Source organism: Lynx canadensis, chromosome D1 (assembly GCF_007474595.2).
Source record: "Lynx canadensis isolate LIC74 chromosome D1, mLynCan4.pri.v2, whole genome shotgun sequence".
Classification (NCBI taxonomy): Eukaryota; Metazoa; Chordata; class Mammalia; order Carnivora; family Felidae; genus Lynx; species Lynx canadensis.
The window spans coordinates 109513999-109539309 of NC_044312.2; the positions used below are offsets into that span (position 1 = coordinate 109513999).

At 46.4% G+C, this 25311-nt stretch overlaps 1 protein-coding gene across 4 annotated transcripts in view; it reads left to right on the top strand.

Moving 5' to 3' along the window:
- Positions 1-25311, top strand: part of PACS1 (phosphofurin acidic cluster sorting protein 1) — a 150836-nt gene that overhangs the window by 118736 nt on the left and 6789 nt on the right. For all 4 annotated transcript variants that reach the window (XM_030331179.1, XM_030331182.1, XM_030331180.2 and 1 more), the window contains exons 3-19: positions 714-803; positions 1496-1621; positions 6996-7140; positions 7419-7510; positions 7607-7687; positions 10871-10930; positions 11912-12072; positions 12444-12537; positions 17025-17105; positions 18516-18631; positions 18810-18945; positions 20187-20291; positions 21022-21128; positions 21832-21986; positions 22122-22232; positions 22992-23094; positions 23825-23867. In XM_030331179.1, coding sequence (XP_030187039.1) covers positions 714-803; positions 1496-1621; positions 6996-7140; positions 7419-7510; positions 7607-7687; positions 10871-10930; positions 11912-12072; positions 12444-12537; positions 17025-17105; positions 18516-18631; positions 18810-18945; positions 20187-20291; positions 21022-21128; positions 21832-21986; positions 22122-22232; positions 22992-23094; positions 23825-23867 — 1806 coding nt within the window. The remainder of the gene's footprint in view (positions 1-713; positions 804-1495; positions 1622-6995; positions 7141-7418; positions 7511-7606; positions 7688-10870; positions 10931-11911; positions 12073-12443; positions 12538-17024; positions 17106-18515; positions 18632-18809; positions 18946-20186; positions 20292-21021; positions 21129-21831; positions 21987-22121; positions 22233-22991; positions 23095-23824; positions 23868-25311) is intronic.

Sequence of the window (25311 nt, forward strand, 5' to 3'; positions counted from 1 at the left end):
TATCTTGAGGCAGATGTGGGTTACGTAGGTATATGCATTTATCAACTCATTGATCCTGTGTGTTCAAGATCTAGACATTTCACGGTTTTTAAATCTCAATTTTTTTTGAAAAAGTAATTTATACAAATTTATTGGCATTCCTCAGGCCCTCCTGCTGATCTCTTTCTACACTTTAGGAATAGTTGGGCCCAACTTTAGAGCTAAAAATGCTGGGGTATCTAACCCATTCTTAGGCTGGAAGAGGTGGAGCTGAAAGGAGAGGTTCCTGGGAAAACATTAAGCGGGGACCTGAAAGGGGAGTGCCTTAGCTGTGTGCAGAAGCACAAATGAGCATCCAAGAAGAGAAAGAAAAAGCGTGTGAAAAGGCAAGACAGTGCAAGTGAAGTGTCAATTTGCGAGGAAGAAGGGAGGCTGAGGTGAGCATGGTGCTGCTACCTGCCTGACTCTTCTGGGGGATGTTGGAAAAGTCACGTCCAAAAATAAACCACTTTTATGTGAAAATCTTTTATGAACATACAACATAATACATGTAAAATCATACTTCTGGTATGGCTTGATTTTAATGATAATAATAAATACCGATAAAATATTTGGTAAGAATGTTTGTAGAGTTTAAAAGTTGTTTGCAAACTTAGTATTTCTTTTGGTCTGATTTTTGATGACACAGATTTGACCTTTTTTTTTTTTTTTTTTTTTTTTTTTTTTGGTTTCAGGGTTCAAAAAGGATTCTTCGCTCCAACGAGATCATCCTTCCAGCTAGTGGACTTGTGGAAACAGAACTCCAGTTAACCTTCTCCCTTCAGGTGAGAAGCTACTGAATCTTAGGTCACTAATGTCTAGTCTAGTCCCCAGGTAGTCCTGCAGTCCGGAGATTTTTCTATCCCAGAGCAGCCACAGCCCAATGAATGAAAGTTACCCAATGAATTGAGCTTCTGTGGCTAGCCTGGAGGGCTGAAACAGTCACTCAGCCAGCCACAGTGAGGATGCTGAGTCCCGAGTTCTTTTTTTTCCCTTTCCTTGGATAAGGCTGTTGGTCCCCCACCCAATCTCGCTCAGCCCCGTTACCTCTCCTTAGTAATCTGCAGCACACACTCCAGCTGAGTGTGTCCCCTTCAGTCTCATTCTGCCCCCATGTTGTAATCTCAATTCCTTCCCTTCTCCTTATGCCTCTTTAGTATGTCTCTCTCTCTCATCACAATCCCAGGATCCCAAATTGAAGCATATGGAGAAAACATTTGATCACTTGGCAAAGAAAGAGGCAAAGTTCTGAACACATGTGTACCACAGAGCTACAGAATGGAAATGAGGCACCAAGGAGAATCGAAGCCTCAGCGGCAACTTAATGGTGTCTCCTTCACCCCTGATTCCCCCCACGCAGCCCCCTTGTACAGACAGGAGATAGTGAAGCACGGAAGGATTGCATATCCTCCAACAGGACGAGAACCCAAGGGCCCTGGAGCTCATTAACGATGCTTGACTCTTTTGTACTTGGCAGTACCCTCATTTCCTGAAGCGAGATGCCAACAAGCTACAGATCATGTTGCAAAGGAGAAAGCGTTACAAGAACCGGACCATCTTGGGGTATAAGACCCTGGCTGTGGGACTTATCAACATGGCAGAGGTGAGGGGGCACAGTCTCCAGTCTTTAAGTCCGAGAGTTTGTGAGGCACACCAGGCCCAGCCAGTTGAGCCTGCTAGCAAATGATTTTGCCAGCCTAGTGGCTGGGTGTTTCATTTTATTTTACAAGTTAATTCTGTTTTTGGAAATTCAGGATATCCCAAGTAATTGTTCTTTTTTTTTTTTTTTTTAATTTTTTTTTTTTAACGTTTTTATTTTTGAGACAGAGAGAGACAGAGCATGAATGGGGGAGAGGCAGAGAGAGAAGGAGACACAGAATCCGAAGCAGGCTCCAGGCTCTGAGTTGTCAGCACAGAGCCCGATGCAGGGGCTCAAACTCACGGACCGTGAGATTGTGACCTGAGCTGAAGTCAGACGCTTAACCGACTGAGCCACCCAGGCGCCCCAGTAATTGTTGTTTTTATCCCAAGTAATTTCTCCCTCACAAAATGTTTTTCTTTCAGTTTCAAAGAAAATTCAAACTTACAGAAAAATTTTAAGAGTAGTGTAAAGAATGCCCATATACCCTGCACTCAGATTCTTCAGTGCTAACATATTACCACATTTGCCTTATTTTTCTCTCTCTATATAAACACTTATGCATATTATTTTCTTTTCTGAACCACTGAGAGTAAGTTGCAGACATGATGCCCTACTACACGTTAATGCCGTACTATGTTAATTTCTTAAAAATGAGAATACTCTCCTGTGTAGTCAGCATCATGCCCGCCATGAAGGTCAGGACATCAACACGGATATAGGATCATCATCCAGCCCACGGCCCCCGCTCAGATTGTGCCAAGTGTCTCGATAATATCCATTACAGGCCCAGGATTTAATCTGGGATAGTGTTCATTTAATTGCCTTGCCTTTTTAGTCTCCTTCAACTTTCAACAGTCCCTCAGATTTTCCTTGTCTTTCATTCCTTTGACTTTTTTTAAGAGTACAGGCTAGAGGCACCTGGGTGGCTCCGTCAGTTGGGTGTCCAACTTCAGCTCAGGTCATGATCTCACGGCTCGTGACTTTGAGCCTCACGTCAGGCTCTCTGCCATCAGCACAGAGCCCGCTTCAGATCCTCTCTCCCTCTCAATAAATAAACTTAAGGAAGGGAAGGAAGGAAGGAAGGAAAAAAAAAAGAGTACAGGCTAGTTACCTCGTTGAATGTTCCTCAGTTTGGGTTTGTCTGATGTTTTCTGAAGATTAGATTCAGCTTATGCATTTTTGGCAGAACTACCACAGAAGTAATGCCGTGTTCTTCTAAGTGCTACACAGGCAATGCTCCACGTCGATTTGTTCCATTTCTGGCGAGGTTAGCTTTTATTGCTTGGTTAAGACGATGTCTGCCAGGATTTCCAACCTAAATTAACATTTTTTTTGTATTTCCCAATTTAAAACAATATTTTATAGGGAGATGTTTTGAGACAGTGTAACAAACCTTTTTTCTCATCATATCTTCAACTAGTTTTAGCATCTATTAGTGATTCTTGCCTGGATCAATTATTACTTTGGTGCTTGCCAGTGAATTTCTAATCCCATCATTCCTGCTGTATATATTAATTCACTTTCTATTGTAAGGCAGAGCTTTCTCTTCTTCCCCATTTATTGATCATTTCACTTATATGTATTAGTTATGGACCTGTGGATTCCTGTTTGCTTCAGTGGGGTTCAATCTGTTACTATCTTTTTTTTTTTTTTTCATGCTTAAATTATCTCAGATTTGGCCAGTGGGAACCCCTCCAAGCTAGTCCCTATATCTTTTTTGATATGTGCCATCATTCTTTATACACTTCTTTACTTTCTGGTACAAAATAGCATCTTGTACTTTCCCTGACCCAGCCTTGGAGTGAACTGATTCTCCAAAGAGTCCTGGTTCCTTTTGGCGGAGAATAGTATTTAGAAACCATTGGTTTCTAAATGGGTTCCATGACTATTAAGAGTTATTTTCCTAGCTGGAGTGTCATTGCTTCTACTCCCCCTGAACAGACAGAGCTAGGAAATGTATCTGCATATGTGCTTATGCTCTTATACATACATACATACATACACACCACACACATGTCATACCTGTTTCCCTGTCTGTCTGTCTGTCTGATCATGAGCTCACACATTCCAATCAATTCCAACCCAACACCATTGGGCTTATGCTTGCCTTACCCCTGTCCATTGTTCTGATTCCCTCCTCCAGCAGGATGAAAGCAGGCTCCCATTATCTTCAATATGTTTGCTCATTTGTGTAGTTCCCTTATGTGCCAGATAAATCCTCTTAACCCTGACAAAGGGGAAGAAAAGGGGGCCACATTTTATTTTTTTATTATTTATTTTAAACTGAAGCAATGCTTCATTGCAACGATAAAGCACCAATTCAGTAAGGCATTGACACATGGAGATTCAAACAAATGTCTCTGAACAGAGATGTAGCAAGACTGCTTTTTCAAGTTCTAAAAAACAGGTTCTCAAATCAAAAATCAAAGCATCGGAGCAATCAAAAAAATAATACACCATCATGAAGAATATATATTTATAAATATTTATACTAGTAACAAGGCTTTTGGATCTATAACTTTTGGCAAATTCCTTCAGAAAAAAATTAGTGTAGATACCAACCATAAAGTGAAAAAGTGTTTTCTTCCGTGGAAACAAAGAGCCAATTTGAGAGTAAATCTATACAGAAAATACCATTATCCCCGGTGAAAAAAGCTGAATATGGATGGATATCTCCAAGACACAACAGATTTTCTCTTTTCAGAGGTTCCACCTGTAGGGGCCATGAAGCATGTTCATTTCAAACATCACAGTATAGCCCAGCAAAACCTTGGGGCGCCTGGGTGGCTCCGTCGGTTGAGCGTCCGACTTCAGCTCAGGTCATGATCTCGCGGTTCGTGAGTTCAAGCCCCACATCGGGCTCGGTGCTGACAGCTGAGAGCCTGGAGCCTGTTTCAGATTCTGTGTCTCCCTCTCTGTCTCTGACCCTCCCCCACTCCTGCTCTGTCTCTCTCTGTCTCTCAAAAATAAATAAATGTTAAAAAGAACTTTAAAAAAAAAAAAAAACCTTAATAAGGTCAAGTGGAGGAGCCTCTATAAAAAGTAGTGTCAACAATTCCATCCAAATAATACAAGCTCTAAGAAGAAGAGGAATTCAAGGGAGACAGCAGTCTCTCTTTTTCCCCTTTCCAAGTTTTCTTGTTTTTAATCTCCCTACATCTGAAACCAAAAGATCATTCTGAACAATCCTTTTTCAAAGATTTTGGAAAAGCAGTCTGTGAAGAAAATCCCTTTAGTGGGGAGGGAGGTCCAGTCATGTCCAAGGTGACTCTCTTTGACAAGCTCCACAAGGAAAACCATCCTGTCCACAAGTTATCCTTGTTCCTCCTGGTTGAATTCAGGTCAGCTGATGGATTGCCTAGTTCGCCCAAGACATTTCATTTGACTGAAATTCTTCACATCTACACATGTATGTATTCTGTTTACAAAGTTTCATCACATGAGGGGTGCCTGGGTGGCTCAGTCAGTTGAGCGTCCAGCTCTTGATTTCGGCTCAGGTCAGATCCCGGGGTCGTGGGATCAAGGTCTGCATCAGTCTCCTCACTGAGCATGGAGCCTGTTTGAGATTCTTGCTCTCTCTCTCTCTCTCTCTCTGTTGCTCTACCCCACTCACGCTCTATCTAAAAAATAAATATTTTTTTTTAAGTTTTATCACATGAAACTAAATTATGTCAGTATGTTTGTTGAGGTCTAAGACCCCAGTTTGTACTATGAAGAGTTGTTCTTTAAATGCTTTGTGGGGCGCCTGGGTGGCGCAGTCGGTTGAGCATCCGACTTCACCCAGGTCACGATCTCGCGGTCCGTGAGTTCGAGCCCCATGTCAGGCTCTGGGCTGATGGCTCAGAGCCTGGAGCCTGCTTCCGATTCTGTGTCTCCCTCTCTCTCTGCCCCTCCCCCGTTCATGCTCTGTCTCTCTCTGTCCCAAAAATAAATAAACGTTGAAAAAAAAAATTTTTTTTTTTTTAAATAAATGCTTTGTCAGCAGAGGTTTTACATGATACTGGTAGATTTTCTTGTTTATTTTTTTTTTAATTTTTTTTTAACATTTATTTATTTTTGAGAGAGAGAGAGACAGAGGATTAATGGGGGAGGGTCAGAGAGAGAAGACACAGAATCTGAAACAGGCTCCAAGCTCTGAGCTGTCAGCACAGAGCCCGACGTGGGGCTCGAACTCACGGACTGCAAGATCATGACCTGAGCCGAAGTCGGACGCTCAACCAACTGAGCCACCCAGGCACCCCGATACTGGTAGATTTTGAGAGCAGGCCCCCCTTTTAAAAACTGAAGTCCTATCAGTACATCATTTCTTGTCATCAGTAGCAGGGATTTTCCATCAATTTCCTGTTCCCAGAAAGCACTAGTTTGCTCCTCAAATCCTGCTGTTTGGAAATAGTTGACGACGTGCATGACGTCAGGATCTAGTGGCCTCCCATTCTTCCATTCTCATGAAACACCCTGCATGGCTGGCATGGATCTTCCCCCTGTGCAGAGCTCTGCGGCTGCCATGCTCCCAGCTCCTGTGTAGCTGGCCCACAGTCAGTTTTAAAACTTAGGTCTGGGGGCATCTGGGTGACTCCGTCAGTTAAACGCCCAGCCCTTGGTTTCAGCTCAGATCATGATCTCACAGTTCATGAGTTCGAGCCCCACATCAGGCTCTGTACTGATGGTATGAAGCCTGCTTGGGATTCTTTCTCTCTCTCTCTCTCCCTCTCTCTCTGCCCCTCCCCTGCTCACTCACTCTTTCTCTCTCTCAAAATAAATAAATAAACTTAAAAAAAACAAAAACTTATGTCTGTGCTTTAGTACATTAAATAGGAAAGTTTTTGTGACCTTAATAAATAGAATATATGAGATCGTGGCAGCCCATCTATCTTTCCTCTTCAGGTTTTGAATCAGTACGAGGAACTATGGGGAGTGAAGTATTATGGATGCCATATTTCCCCACCTGTGTTTTCTCAGGTACTATAGATCGTTTTTCCCATTGCCAGACACAGGTGATCACCATCTGCAGGCCGGCCCCAGCCTGGAGAACTAGTTCTCTGTCAAGGACTAAAACTAAAATGTAGTCCCAGAGATTAGCCATCATTTTCAGGCTCGAGCCTCGATTTTCTTTTAAGCACAAGGCCTGACCAGTGACTGGCACTTCTAGAGATAATTTTCAAGTAAGAGTTTGAAGGCAATGGAAGAAAAGTAGGCCTGGATTTGAAAGATAGTGAGAAAGAAAATGTATTAGCAGAATGTCATTCCCATCGGCTTGCACATCCATTTGGATTTATCAAAATGGACAACTCACCTCCCCTAGTAAGGCATTTGCATTACTGCCCTGTGGTCTCAGGTGATGCAGCACCCTAATGAAGGCGCTCTGGTGCTTGGCCTGCACAGTAACGTGAAGGATGTCTCTGTGCCTGTGGCTGAAATAAAGATCTACTCTCTGTCCAGCCAGCCCATTGACCATGAAGGAATCAAATCCAAGCTGTCTGGTAAGATGTATGTGGTATCTGGAGGCCCTGTGGGTCAAGAACAAGCCCATCACCTGTTCCCCATCCTGGGAAAGCTGAACTTGATGGGGCCTAAAATGTTCTTGTGAAAGAGAAGTTTAGAGATCCCTCAAAATAAAACATGGCTTACCATGGCTGTGGCCCTCGCCTCTCCCCCAGACCTATTTCCGCCTGACGAGAGCCCTGATTCCAGCCAACCAAATTCTCTTAGGCCAGATCTTCACACTTCCAGGTTGTCTTACTAAGGTGTCTCTTTCCAGATCGTTCTCCTGATATTGACAATTATTCTGAGGAAGAGGAGGAGAGTTTCTCATCAGAACAGGAAGGCAGTGATGATCCATTGCACGGGCAGGTAACTTTCCACAGCCCCTCACATGTAGTGTCTCGAGAAATAATTCCAGACCCTCCTGGGGTTTCCTAACTTCATTCCATGCCTTTCCCCACTTAGGACCTGTTTTATGAAGATGAGGATCTACGGAAAGTAAAGAAGACCCGGAGGAAACTAACCTCAACCTCTGCCATCACAAGGGTGAGCCTCGAAGGTCTGGGGAATGTTTACCTGAGATTTTCCATTTGGAGGTAGGATGAGAGTGGTATATTGAAACCTCCTGGAGTCTTTTTAAAAATCTGCACGTGGCCATTCCCTGAAGGTTCTGGTATACCCCTCTATCTCCTCCTCCTCCTCCCCCACCCCACCCCACCCCCACCACTACCTAATTAAAAGTCACTGTTGTAGAGAAGCAGTGTTACTTATGGGAGTGTGTTATATTTTTCAGGTTATGTCAGGATAGAAAATAGGTTGAGAAACCCTGTTTTAGACTTTAGAGCAGAAAATGCTTTATCGAGAAGCAGAACACCTCAGACACCCCATGTTCCCTCTCAAGGAGGTTACTTCAAATTACGTCCTGCCTGCCACATAGACAGACCCAGTCTTCTCTAGGGGTATCAAATTTTTAATCATTTTAACCCAGAAATAATAAGCTAGTGCTTAGAACTGTAAGCAATTGGTAAGGTCTAATTCCATTGGATATAGTTGGAGAGATACAGACATATAGATATAGATACAGATATTCTCTCTCTCTCTCTCTCTCTCTCTCTCTCTCTCTCTCACACACACACACACACACACACACACACATATACACACACACACACACACACACACTGGACATACATACATTGGATATATTTGGATCCTTAATGGATCCATAACCTTAGAGGCCAAATGCCTTTGAATTGTGTCTCCTACATAAGATTCCTCAAGAGTCACTATTTTGGTGAAATTAAGAGTCCTGGACTGAGACACTTAATACCTGGATTTCTAGGTTAACCTTGGTGGTTGTTTTTTTTTTTTTTTTTAATTTAATTTAATTTCCAGTATAGTTAACATACTGTTACGTTAGTTTCAGGTGTACAGCATGGTAATTCAACAATTCTCTAAATTACTCAGAGTTCATCATGATAAGTGTACTCTTAATCCCCTTCACCTATTTCAGCCATCCCCCACCCACCTTCCCACTGGTAACCAGCAGTTTATTCTATAGCTATAGTTAAGAGTCTGTTTCTTGGTCTAAGTTAACTTTGACTGATTCTGGAGTTCCTGTGCTAAAGTGTGGGAGAGTCAAAGTGCTAGAAACTCAGTTTCATTTTTCCTGACACATCCTGATTCTCTAGTACAGAGCTAGCCTAGGGACCCCAAGAACAGAGATTCCTATCACCTTCAGGAATGAACTAAATGTAGGCCAGACCTTCCAGATGTGTTGTATCTAAACCTGGCATTCACCATGAAACAACACTGTCATCTCCATGCCTCCTGAGGTATCATTGGGCTTAAATGTAAATTCTCAAGACTATGGTCTTGATTTCCCCCGTTGAATAATGACTAGAGAGTGTGAGAACTGCTTCATTGTCCTCAGGTATCTAATCCTTGATTGGCACTCCAAAATGACCTGGATAAGGAAGGCATGTCCCCAAAGCCTTAGACATCTTGTATCGTTGTACTCACAATGGGAAGAGACTGGAGGATCACTCTGTGTCGTACCTCCTTCTGTTAAGTTTTTCTTTTTCCTGCTCTGTAACCAAAGAGAAGTCCTACTTTCTTCCCATAGGATGCCTCCTGGAGCTTTATAAATCCCCTCTCCCTGTGGTCTCCTATGAACCAGCTTTACCCTGTTATATGACCAGAGTTCAGTGCTCCTATTAATAGCCTCTACCTCAAAGGTTGTTCTTTGTTTTATTTTTTTTTTTTTTATTTTTTTTAGCTCCAGGCACTTTCCAGTCAGATTACCAGAGACTTAGTAACAGTTCTTTAGTTTCTGTCTCCTTTTGTACACATGTATTCTTCTCTCCCTACCAAGAATACTTTGTTCTAGACACACTAATTGACTTGCTGTTTGTTTGTTTTTTCTCTGCTGTGGATGCCCTTTCTACCTTTGGAGCCCCTGCTTTTTCTTGAAGGCCTGGCTCAGCCTTACTTGCAAGTTAGTCTCTTCCGTCCCCAGGTGGCAAGTCTATCATTCAGTCAGGAAGTACTTAAGACCCCAAGCTCATCACTGTGCCTGGAGTTTGAGACATTGAGATAGGAAAGGGCTCGTCCATACCATCAAGGAGGTCACAGTGTCTAGACACAAACGACGTCTAAACAAGTGGCTGCGACATAGTAGAGTAGGGGCTAGAAGATAGAGTTTGGTGTAAGGGACAGCGATGGCACTAAGGGGAAAGTGACCGACTCTGAGCAGAAGTGCCAAGAGAGCTTCACAGACCGGATGCAGAGAGATGGGTTTCTAAGGATAAACAGAGATTCGCCAAGTGGATTGGGGGAGAATGTTTAGTCAGGGCAGAAGGTACCGTGTGTAAAGGCCCAGAGGGGTACAGCAGCATGCCATTCCTTACAGAACTATAAGCAGTTTCCACTTGAATGGTGGTGTGGGGTGTTGGTTGGTGATGTGAGGTTAGAGACCGGCAGAGCAGCCTTCAGACACACATGGGCCCGATGCTGCAGCTCGTTCCCTGGGCACTGGGGACCAGTGAAGACCTCTAATTTGGGGAGAGTAACATTAGATTTGCATTTGTGATAATGACTATGGACTCTGGAGAGAACAAGACTGGAAACTGGCCGGGAGCGTGAGGGTTGGGGGAGTGTCGGTCAAAGGCCATTGCGGTGATCCCACAGAGTTGTGGGGACAAAAAGGCCTTGAGGAAAGCAGTGGTATTACAGATGAAAAAGAACATAGGAGTTAGTGAACACTCGGCTGTGAGGAGAAAGGGGAGGGGAGAGACTCGAGGTTCAGACTCCTACAATCAGTGGGGGATAATGGTACCCTGGATAGGAACACAGGGAGAAGGTGATGAATTCTTGGAAATGCTGGGTTTGAGGTGCCTGTATATGCAGGTGGAAATCACCAAGCAGCACCATGGATCTGAAGGACTGGAGAAATGGATGAGCTGGAGATGTGTGGGTGGTGGAGGGCCCTAGGGAGAGATGAGCCCTCCTTCCATCTATGCCCACAGCCCTGGGAACTGCCCCAGCATTAAATGCTCATGCCTGCTTCCCTGGTGGGTTTTATGTGCCAGAGGGGAGAAACTGTCTTCCCGTCTTCGTGTCCTCCCACAGCTCTTTACAAAAGCGGGCTCTGGATCACTCTGTTGACTTCACTTGATCAGTCCACAAATGGGTATGGTTTGAGAATTATTGTGCAATTTGTCCCTACAGCAACCTAACATCAAACAGAAGTTTGTGGCCCTCCTGAAGCGGTTTAAAGTTTCAGATGAGGTACGACCCCTTACTCCCGAGGTTGATGGTGAGTAGAAGAATCCCCTGAGTTTCACCGTCGTTCCTGGGGTGTGCTCTTTCCTGCCACTAGGAGTCAGGATTGCAGGACCCCCAAGTGAGAACATAGCTAAAGAAGGGCTTTAAGCTACTTGAAAAGAGAAAGGAAAGCTTTCCATGTAGCACCCAAAGTTTCACGGTACCTGGAAGCAAGGGTAGCATGGTTATACTCAACTGTTGTTTAATACCACGCCTCTGCTATGGGGTGCCAGTAACAAATCTAGTTGTTGTTGTTGAATTTTCCCTCCTATTGGACGGGGAACATTGTGAGCAACAGCCTGTGAGGTAGGGGGGTCCTCAGTGGTCAGCTCTAGTTTGTGGGATTGAGCCCCACGTTGGGCTCTTCACTGCCAGTGTAGGAGCCTGCTCGGGATTCTCTGTCTGCCCCTCCCCCACTTATGCTTGCACTCTCTCTCTCAAAATAAATAAATAAACTTAAAATAAAAACTAGAGATGCCGTGTCCTCCCTGGGCTCTGACCGGCCTGGTGCCAGTTTTCGCAGGCTTCTCTTCTGAATGGACTGGAAAGAGATGGGGAAGAAAATTGTCTTGAGGTGTCTTTGTCCTTCTGTGGGCTCCTGGAAATAGAACCGGCCTGCACAGAGTCCAGTCCTCTGGGTTTTCTTGTGCCCGTGCTTTGGCAGAAGACATTAGCACTTGTACTTTTCTTCTCATGCCAGGCCCATAGTGTGGAGTGGTAGGGAGGCACTGAGAGGGAAGGTGGCCTCACCACATCCCTGCTCTCAGGATTAGATCACAGAAAGGACACTAAGTTTACCCCGATGCATGCGAAGCTATGGCATTGCCCCTTAAGGACGACTAGTTAAGGAGGCCAGTTGGTACCTCTCCAGGAGGAAAGAGTTATGCATCTACCATAGTTGTTAATAGAGGTAACCCCAAACTCAAAGCTTTTTGTCCCCCACAGGTAGGCTTCGGGCTGGAACACGTATCCCGAGAGCAGATACGAGAGGTGGAAGAGGACTTGGATGAACTGTATGATAGTCTGGAGATGTACAATCCCAGCGACAGTGGCCCTGAAATGGAAGAGACGGAGAGCATCCTTAGCACTCCAAAGCCCAAGCTCAAGTGAGGCCCAAACCTCTTCTATCGAATTGTCTCCCTGCATATCTCCTTCCTAAGCCAGCACAGTCTCCTAGGCCCCCTCCCTCTCTTCCCCTCCATTACCAGGGAGTTTGGCTCCTCACCCTGGTGAACCTCCAGCTGTCTGGATAAGGATCACTGTTTTTGCCTCTAGCTGGCAAAAGTCCTGATAGGACTTTCCTGAAGTCCTTCGGTCCAGGCCCTCCTTGTCCACTCTGCTGTGTCCTTCCTCAGCGGGCATCCTTCAAGCCCGGGTTGTTGATCTTTCTTGAACACCGCATCGCTGCCCAACCTTCCACAGGCTGCTGCTCCGGGCCCCGGTGGCCACTGACCCTGGCTGTGCTTCTTTGCCGCAGGCCCTTCTTTGAGGGGATGTCGCAGTCCAGCTCACAGACGGAGATTGGCAGCCTCAACAGCAAGGGTAGCCTCAGCAAAGACACCACCAGCCCTGTGAGCAAGACCGACGGATATGGGGGTTGGGGAGAGGGACCAGGGGAGTGTTGGGGCTTAACACTCTGAGCACTCTGCTCTTGGCTCGTTTTGTGACCTTAGAAGAGCAGTCTTATCTTGTGTCGACCTTGGGTGTCCTCATCAGAGTCCTAGCTGGGAGCTTGGTTCTTTGTGGGCATTGCCGTGGCTGTTTGGGTGTTTCTCTTTTGGTCAGTTTCCTACCACGACTTGGAGCCTCCTTCCCAGAACACACAGCGCCTCAGATTTCTCTCTCGACATCTGTAACATGGTAGCTGGGCTGTGGGCATCCTGCCAATGTTAAGCAGTTCTGCTTTCCAGCCTAGGTAAAGAACGTAAAGAGGCAGGAAGCCCACTTACATAGGCTTTATTCCTAGAGGGGGGCAGTGCCCTCAAAGAATTAGGAATTTAGCAGGTAGATTTCCATTTTGCCTGATGACCGAAAGGAAAAAGTTTGTCTGCTGTAGCACCACGGAGGCCAGCATCACCCTGGACCATGCTCTGTTCCTACTTGGGAAGGCTCCCCTAGCAGTGGATCAGGGGTTGGAGCCTGGGTTGATGCTGTATCTACCTCAGGCCCTACGAAGCTGTTCTCATTTACAGCTAAAGGGAAGATGTTGTGCATGATTTTAGTGTCGTTTACGGTGTGCTGTTGCAAGCCCAGTGTCTTTTCTTTAGATCTAAGAAACTGAGTCCTTTAAGTTCTGTTCGCTCCACTTCAACAGAGGGCATACAAAACTCACCTTGTGAATAGGTATTAATTGTGAAGAAATGATATGTGAGGTACTCCATCCCCTGAAAAGTACTGTGTCTGTGGAAGGGCTGCCATCCGTCCCTTCTGCAGACCCTGTGGTGTCTGCAGACCCTGTGGCCGCTCATGGGTCAGCTCTTGGGCTGCCTTACTGCTTGCTGCCACCAGGTGGGGCTGTCTCCCACCTCATCCCTCTTCCCAGTGAAGGCACAGCCGGCACTGTCTGGCCCTAGAACAGTGGCAGCAGGTGGCATTACTGAAGAAATGTGGGGTGGAAAACTGCAGCCCACAAGGAGAATCCGTCCACAGAGAAGCCTCTGGCATGCCATTTGAAGACCTTGCACTCTGATCTGGAGCTGAGGAGGCCTCACCTTACTATTTCTGTGGCTTGTAGCTGCTCTCTCTCATGGGCTTTCTAAACGGCCCTCCTGAATGGTCAGTGTCCACATGGACAGATCATTGGCCACTACAGCCAGATTCCATCTCAAATATGAATACAAGGGATGACCCTTCTAGAGAGAAAACCGGCACCTGGCCAAAGGAGAACTGTTTCATAGTGTCCTAGGAATGCAGAACAAGGAATACTGTAACAAAATGCAATTATTAACTGAGATAATGCCCCCAAAACACTAAGCATAACACCTAACATATAATGAATTCTCAATAAATGGTAGGGATTGTTGTTATCACATCAATACATTATTTTATACTAATGAAGGTGTTTCTTGGTTGATAGAACTTGTCTGTAAGTTCTACTTCAGTCCCAGTTGTATGGCTGACACAGTTTAGAGAGAAGAACCACTGATCCTCTGAGCCTCAGGTGCCTTAGAGTTAGCATAGCTAACTCTAATTAGCTCAAAATTAGCTCAATTAGCTCAAAAGTCAACTGAGTATCAGTCTTCACGATATGATGGCCTAAGGGCCCTTATCTAAGCAGAACTTTTCTCTGGGCGGGGGGCGGGGGGGTCTGAAGTTGAGAGCATGTGTTCTGGAGTCAGACCTCTGAGTTGAATCTTGACTCCGTCATTCCACTGACTGTGTGATCTGGGGCAGGTTGCCAGGCCTTGGTTTCCTCCTCGTCTACAGAGTACCTGCAAAAGGCACATGCCTTGTGGGGGCAGTGTGAAGATACCATGAGGAGAATGCAGGTAAATCCTCTGCGTGTGCTCGCTGGATAGATGTGTTGGCCTACCACATGGGAAATATGCAGTAAAAGCAGTAACGGAGGCTGCTGTTGCTGTTCTTGTTATAGTCTCAGAACCATTTCGGTTCTGGTCTCCTGAAATTGTTAGAATGTTCGATGTCTTTTTAGTTGAGTCCTTCAACTCTGGGCCTCCGTTGGCCAGATTTCAAACTTGCTTTGCTGATTCTCTGTGATATTTCTGTTTTGAAGAGCTCCATATGTCTTGATGTGGATGTAGAGCTCTGGGATCCTTTAGTATGAAAGGCACTTGGGGAAATACATAGCAAGGCCATGCTTTTTACAGGGAAGCTCCAAATATAGTAGGAAAAAAAATACTGAGATTACGCATATATAGGCAGGTATGCACATGCTGCCCAACTTTTATCCTCTCTTTCTGATTTCCTAGCATTGTTATTTGTTTTTCTTAATATTCTTTTTTGTTCCCCAGTTTCAGAGGATTCAGTGTATCACTAAAACCAGAAGGAATTTCTGCTGATACAAATTATTACAGTTGTTAGCTTTCCCAGGACTTGAGTACGCAGTAGCAGCAGAATTTGGTTTTCCAGGCTAATAACAATAGACCCTGACAGTGCTTCAGTCAGGGAGGTCGAGAGATACAGCCTTTCAGCCGAGACTTCCTGCTGCTAAAAGTTGCTATTTCCATTGCACTGTAAATAACGGTGTTAGAGACTAGTACTTCATACAAATGAGAGCCTAAATACTTCCCCACTCTGCCCCCCTCACAGGAGCATGTACCCTCCCTGTAGCACCAGCATTGCCCCATGGGCACAGTACTTTGGACTGGTAGCATCTGCCTCCAGTGCTATCCAATTAGACACAGCTGCTGCACGGCTGTGTTCCAGGGTTCTGGGGTGAGAAAAGCCCTTCGTATTTATAGGAGCAAAAACAGAAATTTGGAGAATTGGGAGTTTGCTCCTAGTGGGACTGCTTGGAACATCTAGAAGAGTCCGTGAATAGCCAGCAGGTTCCCTTTAACCCCAGGCCAAGTGAAGGTTGTTGCAGCTTCACCATGGAAACAATTCTGTACTTGTCCCAGGGCTTGACATGCTACTTTAAAACCCTTCAGCAGAATGGTGTTATTGCCCCGGTTCATTCTCTTTAAATGTGTTTAATTCATTTGTGATACTGAAATCCAAAACTGAGTGAAATCATCTTTAGTCTTAAATCTAACCAGGACTTTCCCATGATTCTGGACTCTGTTAACATTGGTTCTTCATATAGACAATGTAATGAACTAGCTTGCAATCTGAGGCAAACTATTATGTTTGGTTCTGAGCCAAACCATCTCAAGATTTGGGGTCACAAGGTCTAGTTAAAGTATGTTGGTTAGTCTTGCAGATGGTTTAGAGCAGTGCCTCCCAACCAGGGGTGGTTTTTGCCTCCTTCTCAAGGAACATTTGGCGCTGGCAACGACTAGAGACAGTTTTGATTGTCACAACTTGAGGGGTTGGGGGTGCTGCTGCTGGCACTTAGAGGGTAGAGGCCAGGGATGCTGTTTAACATCCTGCTGTGCACAGGACACATCCCCCACAACAAAGAAGGATCTGGCCAAAATGTCAGCAGGGCTGAGGTAGAGAAACCATGTGGTGTAGATAGAATATGACACAGGGCCTACATTTGCTATAGTTGTTCATTAGTTTTCCAAGTACCCCCTTGAATTTATAAGCCCAGTGTTTCTCAGTACTATTTAATTTACTCAGAGGAAGGAATTTGAGTGATTGGGAGAAGGTAGGATATCTTTGATCTTTCCTAACTCTCTGGTTTCCAAAAACATTCACTAAGGCCAGTACCTTCCCTACATCTAAGACCCACAACAACGCCCAAACTCTTGTGACTTTTACGTAGACATCTGCACAGCCAGAAACAATGTTAGCAAATACGAAAAATATAGTTCTGTGTGTCAGTTATTTACAAAGTAAATTTTTAATGTGTATGAAAAACGCTAATAAGAGTTGGGGACAGAGGGAGAATTAATTCACACCTAAATGGCGTAGCATTGGGTGTGTTTTGCTTAGTATATTCATTTATCTTGAGGGGTCGGTAGATGTTTCTACCAAGCAAAATAAATTTGGCTACCATGGATGTCTTTAGTCTCAAAGTCAAAGACCTGAACTGTAAGATTTTCCTTCCCAGCAACTTCTGAGAAGCAGAAGAGGCCCCGGATGTCCTCCGAGGGCATTTACTGTCCCCAGAGTTAGAGGCCTTGCGGGGGCCCATACAAAGTCATCTAAACGCTGATCTTCTCTTCCCTGTGACATCTTGTGAGAGTCCGAGAGATCAGAGTTGCTGGGCTCTGAGTTGCACTGTGCTACTGATGTGCTAATGATGACAGAATAGCTGATCCTTCTGACACTTAGTTTTCACCAAACACACTTCTTAGAAGATGGAAATTCCAAAGATTTTGATGAGATCTTCAAATTAAGTGGAAGCATTTTAAGCTTCTGAGGGACCAAGAGAACCAGTTAGAATGGTAGTTATTTGGATGGTGATGACTAATTATTCTAATTTTTGCAGATGGAATTGGCTGCTCTAGAAAAAGTCAAATCTGCTTGGATTAAAAATCAAGATGACAGCTTGACTGAAACAGACACTCTGGTATGTGCAGCTCAGTCTCCTGTGTAACTTAGGTTTTGTGCCTTTAGAAATAAAGCCAAAAGACCTTCAAGACCTCCCTGGGAATTTTGCCTGCATCTGTGGACTTGTGAATGTTCTGTGTTCTCTTTCTCCTGGAATCCTTACCCATGGAATATAACCTACCCTGGAGACCAGGTCATTCCCCAAATTAGCAAACCAGAAATGTCCCCATTCTGCTCTTTTATTAGATCTGATTAAATGCTAATTTGGATAATTTCTCACTATCTGTCATCCTTATTTACTTCTGCGAGATGACAACCAGTATCTTCCCCTGAAAAACCATCCCTTCCTCCAGAGTTGCTTTTAGTGTGAGCAGGCAGCCTACACGTTAAATCTCCAAGTGATTATTGGTCAAGTCCTTCCCCTAAGAGACTGGAGCTGCCCAGGAGGGCGAGCCAAGCCCTAGAGAAATGGAATGTATCGCTTGGAGTGCCCAATTTATACACTGGCTCCACACATACTTACTGGGTAACTACATGTGCTAAGCACTAAAGATGTGAAGGTGAGAACACCAAGGCCTCTGCCATCAAGACACCGCCCTCCAGGAGGAGAGCCAAGCTATGCACACCTGAGGTTCTGTGGAGGCTCAGGGAAGGACAAGTGATTCTGACTGGAGGGGGACATCTGAGCTGGGCCTCTCAGAATAGACTGAAGTTCCTCCAGTGGGACCGGAGGCTGGACACAGTGGGTGGGAGGGAGCAGAGAACTTTACCAGGTATCACTCGGGGGTGTACTATGCATTTGCCTCACAGTGAGACCTGGTAGTTGATGGAGTCCAGGGAAGAATTACCTTAGGCTTCTGTTTCCTATAGTAAATAATGCTACATCAAAGATCCGGTGAATAACCAAACATTAGACTTGATGCAAGGTTAATTTAAAGCTTACTATACACTTGCACTTTATAGTTCACCAATAATCTGAAAACCCAGCTTCCACTTTTGCCCGACTGTGGTCTATACTGCAGTGGTCATTTCAAAATGAAATTCCAAGAAACAGAGAGGGGAGGGGGAGAGGGAGGGAGGAAAGGAGGAGGGGAAGGAAGGAAAGAAAAAGAAATTCTAATCATGTCATGTCACGATTAAAATTCTCCTCCCCACCTAAAGAAGCCAGATCATCAGCCCAGGTTTGTGTGTTGACAAATAATAGTTCATAAATGCAGAGGACAGATCGAGTAGCAAGAGACAGTACCCAGCAGAGTGGGTACACTGCATTAAATTAAACAGTAAACTTCCTCTTTGGAGAGATAGGTGCAGAACCATGTGCTTCTAGGAAAAGAGAGCGAGAGACTGACCCTCGTTGTGAGACTCTCCAGGCTCCTGGGTGGTCACTGAGGGGGAAGTAACCCTCGCTGTTTCCTTTCCTCCCTGGCAGGAAATTACTGACCAGGACATGTTTGGAGATATGAGCACAAGTCTGGTTGTGCCAGAGAAGGTCAAAACTCCCATGAAGTCCAGCAAAACAGATCTCCAAGGTTCTGCTTCTCCCAGGTACTCGAGATTGGAAGAAAATCCTATAACAGGGAGGGTAGAATTAAGGAAACCAAGCAGATGGTGTGAGGCTTGTGACCATAGTTAGCATAGGCTCATGGGCGGGGGAAGAGTGGCTGATAATGGCTTTGGGGTCACGGGGGGCTATTTAACTACCTCCTTTCCACATCTCTGGCAGCAAAGTGGATGGGGTACACACACCCCGGCAGAAGCGGAGCACACCCCTGAAGGAGCGGCAGCTCTCCAAGCCCCTGAGTGAGAGAACCAACAGCTCCGACAGTGAGAGGTCCCCCGACTTGGGCCACAGCACGCAGGTACCCCCTCCCTCTCAAGGCCAGGGCCCTCTGAGCATCCCTAGACCTTGGCTTCTGTTCTGTCATCTTCCTTGGGCAGTTAGGTAGAGAGAAAAGAGGGAATACTGTGGAATGTTCTGAATAAAAGTCTTGAAGACAGATCTAAATCAGAGAAGTCTAACATATGTGTTACTTACTACTAGTGCGGAATTGGCTTCGGTGCTGATCTGCAGGGAGCGGGAGGGAGCAGGAAATGCCAGCATTGTCACAGCCTGCCATCACCCCAAGTGGCAGTTCCACACCTGATTTTCTGCCTCCATCAGACCTCAGTCTAGAGATTGTGTGGTGAATCAGTTATTCTAGAGGACAGCAACCGTCAGTATCTCATTGGACATCACCCACCTGGACTCAGATACCCTTCGTACTACTATGGGCCGGTTAATGTGATTTCAGGCTGGCAAATCAACAATATTAAAATATTTTGATTAAAAGACCCAAGAGTAGGCTGGAATAGAAGCAGAAGAAACCACACCTCAGGAATTATTTTCTCTTTCTGAAGGCCAGTGGTATCGGGGCTTGGGGAAGGAACCTTTCTAAACTGGCACCTCACACAACTACACTTCCTCCAGAGCTAACAGCAAGCCCGTTCGCTTACCTGATAAATAGCACCAAGAGAAAAGTTTGTGTCAACGTGGCTTCCTGAGTTTGCCGCTATTGCATAGCTGAAAATGAACTGGAGACCAGAATAGCCTGTGCCTGGGGCGAGGTGTCAGGTGTCGTCCTCCTTGCTAATCACTGTTCCTGAAGTACCTTTTGTTCCCTGTGACAGTGGGGCTCCCCACACAGTACCCACTGCCGCTCTCCTTGGTTCTCTCCCCATTGCCCTCAATTTCGTTTCTGTGAGCACCTGGTAACTGTTACCGCCCTCCTCCTCTCCTGGTACTTCGGCTGCATCATTACCCTTCAGGGCATGCTGATCGTGTTTCTAGCTTAGTCTGCCCTCCCCCTCCTCCGTCAGGACTACTGCTGGGGCTTTGTTCCTGGTGTCTGAGTGTGTTCTCTGAGGACTCTCTGCTTACTCTTTATCCTTGTCCTTTCTATTTTGCTCTGGCCAGTGGGATACTGGGTCTCCTCCAGAAATTCCCAGTGTCTCCCTGTATTCTCCCTGAATACCTCTGCCCCAGAGATTCTCTACCCTAGTGCACCCTGCTCTCCCCTCACGCTCCCTGGGGACTACCTGACAGGCACATTTGTCCCTGCAGATTCCAAGAAAGGTTGTATATGACCAACTGAATCAGATCCTGGTATCAGATGCAGCTCTCCCGGAAAATGTCATCCTTGTCAACACTGCAGACTGGCAGGGCCAGGTAAAGCACTAAAGATGACAGGGCTGGGGAGGAGAGGTTCTGGGGAGCAAGAGGCAGGACGTGGAGAAACAGGAAAATGATCCCCATGTCTCAGGCCCCTCTTCCCTGACTGAACTCAGCCTGTAGTTCTAGGCTCCTGTCCCAGTTCTGTCATTTTCCGGCCTGTGGGACCTCACGTCACTAACTTTTTGTACCTCAGCTTCCTCATCTGTAGAAAAGTGATAGTATTACTGGTCCTGCCTTCCTTCCAGGGTGGTCGTGTGTGGTTTTTCTGTCAGCATAACAGAATACAGGTATCTTGAAAGGTACAAAGTGCTATAAAATGCCAGAGGTTGCCCTAGTTCCCAGGAAGGCAATTCAGAAGAGGCAGAGCAATACCCTCTGGCCCCCAGTCACCACTGCCCCCTGCCCCCGGGTAGATCCTGGCGCCAGAATCCCTCTTTCCTAGTGGCCCTGACACCCGGAACATACGCTACAGAGGCAACATGAGAATCTAAAGATTCCTTAACCTCCCACATTTCCTGGTTAGCATGTCTATATGGGGTCTAGCCCCACCTTCTCTTCACTGGCAGCCAGAGACCTGACCTTTGCCCGGCTTTGATCTCAAGGACAGAGGACGGGCCCTGCCACTCAAGCTGGGCCTAGCCTGCTCCTTGGTACCTGTGGGGGAGCTGCGTTCTTGCTGCGTGGACTCACCTGTGTCCCTGCCCTTTCCCTCCCTGCCCCCCAGTACGTGGCAGAGCTGCTCCAGGACCAACGGAAGCCTGTCGTGTGTACCTGCTCCACCGTGGAGGTCCAGGCCGTGCTGTCTGCCTTGCTCACCCGTATTCAGCGCTAGTAAGGGCTCTGCTTGTCTCCTTCCCTTTGGGGCTCCCTCTGACGTCATCCTCCCACCCTGACTTCTAAGCAGTGACAGGAGTGCCCTGCCTCACCAGCCCAAAACTCCTCAGTCGCCGTGTGGTTTACAGTGGCGGGCCACGGTGCTCTGTTGTCCCTGCTGGCCCCAGAGGTCAGGGTGTGAAAATGTCATTCTCCTGCTCTCCCTGCCTCCCAACTTGTACTCTTGACCTGCCACATCTTCTCCTTAAACCCAGGACGAAGAAGACCAGGGAGAAAACCAGGGTTTTACAAAGGCCTTTTACTCTCATCCCTCTAACTGTGCCACGATACTTGGCATCCAGAGTCAGGACCTCCCCAGAGGGGCCCAGAGTCCCCGCCAATGGGAATGAGAACCGCAGGTCCTCCAGGCATCTGGGCTCATGCCCACCGCTGACCCCTGGCAGCACTGCCAGATTGTCTCCCATTAGCCTAAGCTAATTCTTTCTTCCTTCTAGACAGTCACCTGCCTCTCTGATCCTAGGTTTCTCTCCTTATTGCAAAAGCACTGTAGTTCATGCCTCTCTGTGTATTATTTTGTTTATTGGCTTATTTTCCCTCTGTGGGTTGTGGAATCAAGTGAAGTCAAAGCTTGGGGCCTTTGTCCGAGTAGGATGCTGGTGAACCCCCTAAATGTGGTTGTGACTCTTCCCTTGCTCCCCAGCTGCAACTGCAACTCCTCCATGCCGAGGCCGGTGAAGGTGGCAGCAGTGGGAGGCCAGAGTTACCTGAGCTCCATCCTCCGGTTCTTTGTCAAGTCGCTGGCCAGCAAGACCTCCGACTGGCTTGGCTACATGCGCTTTCTCATCATTCCCCTCGGTAAAAATGGAGTAGATTTCACTCCTGAAGCAGCATGTTGGGGCTGGGCCCTAAGAAGGGACAGTTAGGGAGCTCAAAGGCCAGGCCGTATTTTGTCCCTTAACCACTTTACCTTCTCTGGTTTCCATCTCCTAGGTTCTCACCCTGTGGCCAAATACTTGGGCTCAGTTGACAGTAGATACAGCAGTAACTTCCTTGATTCTGGCTGGAGAGACCTCTTCAGTCGCTCGGAGCCCCCAGTGTCAGGTAATGGCCGTTTGTGATGGATTGAGGCAAAATGCCACTTGGTTCATGGAGGGCCAGTCTTGGCCAAAGGAGGGGCCAAGAGAGCTTACTTTTTTTCCTTCCTATGGTTCTAGCACTCCCAATCCCTTTGCATGTTTATTTTCGCAGTAAGTATTTAGTAGGAGGAGGCCCATTATGTGCAGTCCCGCTTCACTCTGGACATGTTTAAGCTCTGCTGTTTGCTGTGCTCCTATGCATCTAGAAATAAGGAGGGCCATGAGGAGGTGATGAGGAGGACATTTCTAGTTGTAGAAATCAAGCATAAGAAACAGAGAAGAGTTACTAAGCAATCTGTTTATAAGCTAATAACACTGTGCTGACCACGTCTTTTCTCTGAAATACAGAGTAAAAGTGGCAGCGCTTAGAGTGAGTTTGAGTTCTGCAAGGCTGAGGAGTAGCAAATGTGTCGCCAGACCTTGAAGGAAGTGATAGGCACAGATTGGTAGAGTGGAGGAGTCCCTCTAGGTTACGAGATTGGTATGAACAAAATAGAAGCCTGGAGGAGAGCGGAGCTTTGAGGAACTGCAAACGGAGATCGGAAGGGAGAGAACAGCGCTTTGGTTCTTCGTTCCTTATATTCAAAACCAGAGGATCTTTAGAACCCTTTCTCTCCCTCAACTCCGAGGGTCTTCTGATGGGTCTCAACAAGGGGATCTCTCAGAAGGTTTTCAGGTTTGCCTGCTGAAATAAACCGGCAGTTATCTCTTGTCTTTTCTGCAGAGCAACTGGACGTGGTCGGGCGGGTCATGCAGTATGTCAGTGGGGCAGGTGTCACACACCAGCTCCCCGTAGCTGAAGCCATGCTGACCTGCAGGCATAAGTTGTAAGTTTCACTTCGGGGGATTTCTTGAAACTGCTAGGGTGGGTGGGCTAGCTAAATCTTGAGTTTTCTTTGCTTTTCTGTATTTTCCTTCTCCCCACCTGTTTCTCTTTGTAGCAACTCAAGAGAACATGAGAGGCAATGTTTTTACCGCCTTCCATCCAGGCCCCGCCATCCTTGTCCTGGGCCTCCCCACCCAAATAGATGCCCCCTTAGCATAAGAGAAGCCCATCCTAGGGGCTGAAATCCGCACGTGGGAGCAGGTGGTGAAGTATGCAGAATCAGATCTTTTGCCTCTATCTTTGGCTCCTCTGCCATCCTGAGACATGATGGAAAGTGTCATGTAGTGTCTGGACTCCCTTGAAGCCACAATAAAATATCAAAAGCTGGGGCACCTGGGTGGCTCAGTCAGTTAAGCATCTGACTTTGGTTCAGGTCAGGATTTCACGGTTCGTGGGTTCGAGCCCCACATCAGGCTCTGTGCTGAGAGCTCGGAGCCTGGAGCCTACTTCAGATTCTCCTCCCTCCCTCCCTCCTTCCCTCCCTCTCTCTCTCTCTCTCTCTCTCTCTCTCTCTCTCTGCCCCTCCACGGCTTGTATTCTGTTTCTCTCTGTCTCTCAAAAATGAATAAACGTTGAAAAAAAAATTTTTTTTAAATATCAAAAGCTTGTATCCCCAGCTCTCCATGCAGTATCACCCACTAACTATAAAGCTTTTCTTTCTCTCCCAACAGCCCTGATGAAGACTCCTATCAGAAGTTTATCCCCTTCATTGGCGTGAGTACTGACTCCCCACTCCTCTGTACCCCATCCATTCTCCTGGCCTCCCCACATACACATACACAAATAAAAGATTCATCTAGACAGTAGTTCTCATCCAGGTGATTCTGCCCCGAGGGGACATCTGGCCATGCCCGGAGACATTTTTGGCTGTCACAGCTGGAAGTTGGGGTGCTAGTGGCATCCAGTGGGTAGAGACCAGGGATGCCGCTAAACCTCCTACAGTGCACCAGACAGCTCCCCAGCCCCGCCAAACAGATTAATCTGGCCCCAGTGTCAATAATGCCAAAGTGGAGAAACCCTGGGCTGGAACATGTACTGAGCTGTTCCTTTCAGTATCCTCTTTTCCTGAATCATGGGCTACCCCAGATCATCACTAGTATCCTCATATTTATTACACCAAGCCCAGAACCTGGTGCCTTGGCCTAGGGAGGGACATCCAGAGCATAGGTTCTGCAGTCTCCAGGGAAAAGAAGGCTGCCTCAGAAATGAAATAATGATAGATGATATTCTGAAGAGAAGTCCAAGAAGTAGGTATTTCTGTCTTCAGGGTCAAATGTACCACTGAAAAGAAGGATCCCTCCTTTCCCTTCCTATTTAGTCAAAGGAGAATCTCTAGATGAGTTCATTGATTTTGAAAATAAAAGGGAAATGTCTCAAATATCCCTGATGTCAGGTGGCACTGGCCTTTGTTTCATTTGGCAGTAGCTCGGCCATAAGGCAGAGACCAACCAAGAAAGGGACCCCAGAGGTGACAGAGCTGACACCCTGTGGGGCCAAAGCACTCCACAAAAGCGTGGCTGAAAATTCAGATTTCCATGTATGAGACAATTGAATTTCACTTCCAAGTCAGCTTGTATCTTTTCCTATACTCTCCTAGCTTTGGGTAGGGGGACATAAGCAGATGAAGGGCTTATTCTTTGCTCATCCCAGACTCTGGATGTCTTGAGTGATCATGGGAGATCCCTGAGCCTGGAGAAATTCGGTTGCCCTTTCTTGTGCCTTGCTAAAGCCTACTGTCTGAATGATCCACTCAGTTCCTGTTAGCCACTGGGGCTACTTCCATTGCCATGTTGGAGGCTCCAGACCACAGCCTGTAGCCTAAGCTGATGGCTTGATACACATCTTTGTGGAGCTATGGGTTGCTGCACACTCTGGCATCACAGACAAGAGAGAAATATTAAAAATTTAAAATTTAAACCAACAAAGGAACTGGCAACCTCATATAATTCCAGGGGAGCAAGGGAGTTGTGTCCAGGAAGTTCAGAGTGTCGGTATGTTACTTTCCGAGACCTAAAATAAGGATGCATAGAGAATTTGGGACAAGCTTCAGTGAATAGCAGCACTGTGTTCTAAGTAGCCATGACGGGACCATTTGCACGTTATCTCCACTCCCTGTCAGTCCCCAGGGTGCAGCTTCTGTGACCTCTCAGCTCTGCTG